The sequence below is a fragment of the Amblyomma americanum genome, chromosome 8, assembly GCF_052857255.1.
Source record: "Amblyomma americanum isolate KBUSLIRL-KWMA chromosome 8, ASM5285725v1, whole genome shotgun sequence".
NCBI lineage: Eukaryota > Metazoa > Arthropoda > Arachnida > Ixodida > Ixodidae > Amblyomma > Amblyomma americanum.
The window spans coordinates 5,429,621-5,435,917 of record NC_135504.1 but is presented as its reverse complement, the minus strand read 5'-3'; the positions used below and the strand labels follow the sequence as shown (position 1 = coordinate 5,435,917).

General features: G+C 48.7%; 1 protein-coding gene and 1 long non-coding RNA gene across 2 annotated transcripts; both read left to right on the top strand.

The window, feature by feature from the left end:
• The first annotated feature begins 2,347 nt into the window (after window positions 1-2,347).
• LOC144100795 (uncharacterized) lies at window positions 2,348-3,305 on the top strand. Its single transcript, XR_013307849.1, has 3 exons — window positions 2,348-2,407; window positions 2,477-2,606; window positions 3,151-3,305. It is a non-coding gene; the product is annotated as an uncharacterized LOC144100795 (long non-coding RNA).
• A 248-nt stretch (window positions 3,306-3,553) lies between these two features.
• LOC144099990 (uncharacterized) lies at window positions 3,554-4,752 on the top strand. The gene is made up of 2 exons (XM_077633038.1): window positions 3,554-3,685; window positions 4,371-4,752. Exons 1-2 carry the CDS (start codon window positions 3,639-3,641, stop codon window positions 4,750-4,752), a joined length of 429 nt encoding a protein of 142 aa, XP_077489164.1. The 5' UTR covers window positions 3,554-3,638.
• Window positions 4,753-6,297: the final 1,545 nt, after the last annotated feature.

The following is a 6,297-nucleotide window of genomic DNA, read 5'->3' as shown; positions in this document are numbered from 1 at the left end:
AGAAGCCGCTAACATTTGAGAGACTAAGCACAGAAGCTGCAAAAACACATTCACGCGGCAGCGTTAAGGAGCTCGTGTCGCAGAAAAGCCGGCGTCGGCCGTGCGTGAAAAATCCCTCCTCCTCCTCCTCCTCCTCCTCGTACGCCACTGCCCCAACAGCGCGCGACGGCAGCGCAAGGAAAGGAAGGAACGAATGTCACATATTTCGGTGGGCAACCCGGACCGCACCGCAAAGAAAGCAAAATAAAATAATTCATTTTAAGGAAAGGAAGTGAGGCTTGTCTCGCACATATCTCTGTGGACACCAAAACCGCTCCGTCAGGAAAGGAAAATGAAATGAAAATTGATTTTAAGGAAAGGAAGTGACGCGTCTGACATATCTCTCATTCGGGCGCAGTGGGACGTGCGGGCAGGCAGGAATCACGCGGTGAGCGGCCAACAATGCAGCGCACATCCAAAGCGCAAAGGTTGCGGCTTTCTGCCCGTTCGTTCGGCGAGGAAGCTATGCTGGCGTTCGTGGCATCGGGTTTGTCGAGAACGATGTGCCGACGAACTACGACTGCAACTTGAGTCCCGCGCGTTTCGGCAAGGCGCCTGGCAGCACTTCTACGTGGTTTGCAGCTCCGCGCGTCCGTTTCGGCGTACGTAGCAGAGCGATTTGTCTAACGGGCAAGGCGTCGCTCCGAACGGGAGATGGCGTTCCGCGGACTGCCTGGCAGTGCTGCAACACGCTGTCGCGTTCCACTCTTAAGCGGGGGCTACATGGGGCGTTTTTCTCCTGCGATTATCGCACGCGAAAAAAAAAAACGCGCTGGCGGGACGCCGGCCAGGCTACATGAGGCGTACGAGCGGCGAACGCCGCCGCAGTGTGGCCAGACAAGGCAAAAATGTTTTGGCTACAACTAAATGAACAACCAATGCTTATATGTTGTTTTCTTGTGTTATAATTAATAAATTATGCAATAAATGCCCTACTAATATGTCTATACACATTACCAGGTATGTTTAGTATTGTATCGATATTTTTGTGGAAGTTCAGCGGAGGGAGTTGGCCGGAAATGTTTCGTCTGGCGACCTTGTGCGACTGAAACGGTGGACCGTTGCGGATTGCGCAGAGTTCTATCTGAGCTTCGTTCTGTACATTGCTTGTGGCTCTCGTTGCTGAAAACTAATTTTAAACAGAGTTTTCATTTACTTCGCGCGGACGGCAAGCAGGAAGCGTTACTGCGAGGGAGAACGCGCCGCTTCTATTCTTGAGACCAAACCCAGTGTCCATGGGGGTACATCGGCGTCTTTTGTTGTTAAAGAAAAGATTATTGCTGATGAAGATGAGAGACCTAGAAGAAAAGAAGAAAAGAAAGAGGAAGTTCTGGGTGCACCCCATCTGGCAAGTCAGAAAGGAGGAGGGTGAATACCACACCGCGGTAAGTAACTTGTCGGTCTGTAGCGATGGATCTCCTGTTGTGCGTTCGGGAACTTTAACTACCCCCAACTCTTCGTTTTGTCTTACCTGCTTCCTTCCTTTTTCTTGTGTTTGTCATTTTTTTGCTATGTTTTACATGATGTATCTGTAGCAACTCGCCCAGCTGAATGTTTTGCGGCTTGTGCTTGCCATAATCAAATTTTGTGCCAGTCGGAGGTCGTAATTCATAACTAGCATATTTTCCTTTTTTTTTCCATGCTTAAGATGCCAGCTGAATGCCACCCACGTTATGTATTTATCACTTTTAAAAGTGCACGAATGGCTTCATACGAGCTGTATTAATTGAGATGAATCCAGGAACTCCGTGGTGTGTCGTTGTAAGCGGCTGCATTCTCTAGCGTTGCTTTTCCGCATATGCCTGAGAAACTGGTTGCCGCGTCGGCAGCGTAGGCCAACGTACCCTTGACCAGTTTTGCTTCAGCGCCTGCAGCGTTTTCGCATTGATTAAGATTCGCATCCGAGAGCTCAGAATGCACTCGGAAGTCACTTTGTTACGCTTGGTGTGTACCACTCCCGATTTTGCGTTAATGTCAACACACGCTGTTAAGAAACAGTGCTTGGTAGAGAGGCTGGCGGTGTGACTTTATAAAACGGGACGATGTAAACTGTGGTCCGCGTCGCTAGAAAAATGCCCACTCCAATATTAATAATCACAAAATAAGCTCCACATCTCTGTACGTCACCTACCATTTGTGTAATGATGAAGGGTGGGGTAAATATTTGGTGTCAGTTGGTAATTTTTGTTTCACTGTTGTCATTGCAGTTTCAAGTCATGAAGACAGATGAAGACATGTTCTTCCGATACTATCGGATGAGTCCGAAGCAATTTGCCGAACTGCACAGCATTGTCCGCGGTGACCTGAGGAGGAATTTTGTTTGCCGGGAGCCTCTTTGCTCTGAAGAGAGACTTGCTATAACCCTCAGGTACTGTAGCACTTGTGACTGCAGTGACGCTGTCACACAATTTTTCAACTACTTTCTTATCGTACACAGGTACCTATCCTCGGGAATGGCAATCAAGCAGATAGCACTGACATTTCGAGTTGCACCAGCAACATGTCGGCTTGTGATTCACAATGCCTGCAGAGTTATCTGGAAGCACTTGGAGCCGCTCTACCTGCCTGTAAGTATTTCTTGCCTAATTCTGTTCCTGACTCTGGTTGTGGAACTTTAATAGGCGATGTAGCAATCTTAAATTTGCATGAAAGAGCCAAAAGGGCAAAAGTGTAGAGCATTGTAGTGGCTTAAATGAACTAATTCAGAAAGCAAGACCATTTTTAGCATCTCTCACTTCCAAACCATCCGCCCAAATATTCAGGTTTGCTCTTTTTTTTCACCCGCCGCGGTGGCTCAGTGGTTAGGGTGCTCGACTACTGATCCGGAGTTCCCGGGTTCGAACCCGACCGCGGCAGCTGTGTTTTTATGGAGGAAAAACGCTAAGGCGCCCGTGTGCTGTGCGATGTCAGTGCACGTTAAAGATCCCCAGGTGGTCGAAATTATTCCGGAGCCCTCCACTACGGCACCCATTTCTTCCTTTCTTCTTTCACTCCCTCCCTTATCCCTTCCCTAACGGCGCGGTTCAGGTGTCCAACGATATATGAGACAGATACTGCGCCATTTCCTTTCCCCAAAAACCAATTATTATTATTATTATTTTTTTCATTTAGGAGCCAGGGTCTGCACAATGGGAGGAATCTGCACAAGAATTCAGCAGGCGTTGGAACTTTCCTCATTGTGTAGGAGCAGTAGACGGAAAGCACGTCCAGATTACTGCACCACGAAATTCTGGAAGCAGATTTTTCAACTATAAGGTACTGTTCACTCCATAAGCTGAACCAGATGTCATACATATACAAGGGGTGCTCATGCATGTCTAATGTTCTCCTTTTATTAGGGGACATTCTCTATTGTGTTGATGGCCATCGTGGATACAAAGTACAAGTTCATGATGGTAGATGTCGGTGCACCAGGCCGACACAGTGACGGCGGAGTCTTCAAATCGTGCACATTTGGAAAAAAGCTCAATGATGGCGTCGTGGCCCTACCAGCAGCAGCAGGCCTTCCAAAAAGCCAGAAGGTTGCGCCGCATGTTTTTGTCGGGGACGAAGCATTCCAATTGAGGACAGATTTTTTGCGTCCATTCCCGGGCAAAGGCATGCTGCCAATCCAGAGGGTGTTCAACTACCGGCTGAGCAGAGCAAGGTATTGAATGCCATTGTAAAAATATGGCATTTTTTTATTTGTGTTGTTGGAAAAAAAAGAACGAACTCAAGTGTTCTTGCACTGCTTTTCATGCCCAGCGATGGCTCAGTACAGTATCTTATGCTGTGATTGAGTGACAAGGAAGCAAGAGAAAATTGTTTTCTGCAGTACATACTTCTCGTTCCGGCCTGTAAAAAACTAAGCTTTAAACACCTTTTCTTGATAGTGTGTTTTCTTCTTTGTAATGATTCATGAGGCATTATAAACATAAATCACCACATTGTATTTGTCTACGACCAATGCATAGTTTAAAAATGAATTCCTTTAGTCACGCTGTTCCGGCATAAATAGCCAAATGGTGGCTTCGATACTACAGTTATACACAGGGCGCATGAGGCACAAGAAAACTGCAATATGGTCCCCGTTTTTTTCATTCATTGTCACACTTTCTTTTGAGGCAGCATTATTTAGTCTTATGGTGAATTAAGGCAATGAAGCAGTGAATAAAGCACTAAAGTTTGGTGTGTATGCACCTTTGAAACAAGATTTAGCAAATGTTCTCTCATGTGATATTCTTTCAATTACTAATAGATGAAGTGCACTCAGAGAAACTTCTTTCAAGTAAAATAACTTGTGTAATGCTAAAGCACAGCTACAAATAATCATGTTTTTACAAAATGTGCAGGCGCATCGTGGAAAATGCCTTTGGCATTCTGACAGCTCGCTGGAGAATCTTGCTTGGGCCCATGAACCTTCTACCCCAAAATGCAACCTTTGCTGTCCTGGCTTGCTGCGCTCTCCATAACTTCATCTCTTCTGCCCGGGAAACAACCTACTGTCCACCAGGCTATGTGGATTCCGAGGATGATTATGGGAATATCGTCCCAGGCCAGTGGAGAAGTGATGCTGTGTCAAGTAGCCTGCTTGACCTTGAAACAACGCAGTCTAGAAACTACAGAGCAAGTGCTGCGGACACAAGAAATCTTTTCGCCCAGTACTTTTTTAATGAAGGTGCCGTTGCGTGGCAGTGGGCTCACACTGGACTTGCAGTGCCACAGAATCCATAGTGGATTTAAAGCACCCATTGTCACTATATGTTGTGTCCCCTGTGCTGTGTCCCCTTCTTTCGTTCTGTTCTGTGTCACCAGTGTTCCATTCTAACGGCCACTTGCCCCTCTTCGCGCGCCGTCGCAAGATGCCCCCACGGCGGGCCCCCGCGCCCTCTTGTTCTGGGAAGCCACTCCCTCGTGTGGACGCCGCGCCGTCCCCTCTGTCCTTCGGGCAGCAGTTCGGCTTCCGCCTCGGTCGACGCTGGTCGCACCCTCTTTAGTAGTAAATAGTGTGAAATTATCGCGTGTCTTTTGCTGCATTGACAACAACTTCCGGACACGACAGTGGCGACGAGAAAGTGGATTCGACCCGCGCTACGCAACGCTATTGGCAAGCCATGGCTACGCGAGGGTTTCCCAACCAAATACCAGAATTCAACGGCTCATCGTGGTCATCGTGGGTTGGACGCCTCCAGTTCTACTTTGAAGCTAACAACATCACAGACCCAGCCTTGAAGAGGGCCAACCTGCTGACGCTGTGCGGGGAGCAGACCTACGACACTGTCTGCGCCCTTATTCAGCCAAGCACACCAGCGGCAGTGTCTTACGACGACATCATAGCAGCACTGCAAAAGCACTACGACCCAAGGCCATCCGAGGTCTACAGCCGGGCTCGCTTCCAACGAAGAGATCAACTGGAAGGAGAAACTGTGAGCGCCTACATAGCAGCGCTCAAGAGGCTGGCTGCCCACTGCAATTTTGGGACGCTGATCACAACAGCTACCGGGCAGGAAAGAGACGCAGCTTCTTCTGCTAACCCCACCATGCTTCCCTTGGACGTGATGTTACGTGACAGATTTGTGTGCGGACTGTGTGACGAGTCACTGCAGCAGCGCATGTTCGCTGAGAAGGATCTCACGTTCAACAAAGCTTACGACATCACCGTACGAGCGGAGAGCGCCGGTCACCAGCAGAGAGAGATTCGCCGGAACACCGAGCCGGTACACCAAACAAGCAACCAGGTACGCAAAACTTCTGTTGCTGCGAAATTGGTAAAGAAAGCACAACGCTGCTGGCGGTGTGACGACCAACACAACCCCCAGGAATGCCGATTCCAGTCAGCCACGTGTAATTTTTGCCACAAGCGAGGGCATATCGAGAGAGCTTGCATTAAGAAACGGAAGCTTGTCAAGATAAAGTCGCCTTCCCAGCCTAATCACAGCGTCGACGCCTCAGAGAATACGCCGCCATCTGATGTCCATGGAACAACAACAGCAGCAGCACCATCTGTGTTGTACGACCTGAACACCATGAAACTCGGCACGCGACCGAAGTAAGCGTACATGATCAACTGATTAAGTTCGAGGTGGACTCCGGCGCAGCCTGTACTCTGATCAGTGAGGACACATTCCGAACTTCGTGGCCATCTGACGCACCAGCCTTGCAACAAGACGACACGCACCTGCGAACGTGGTCAGGACAAAACCTGCCGCTATTGGGCTCTGCCAACGTGCGGGTTAATTACAACGGCAAGACCCATACGCTACCTCTGCTTGTTGTGAA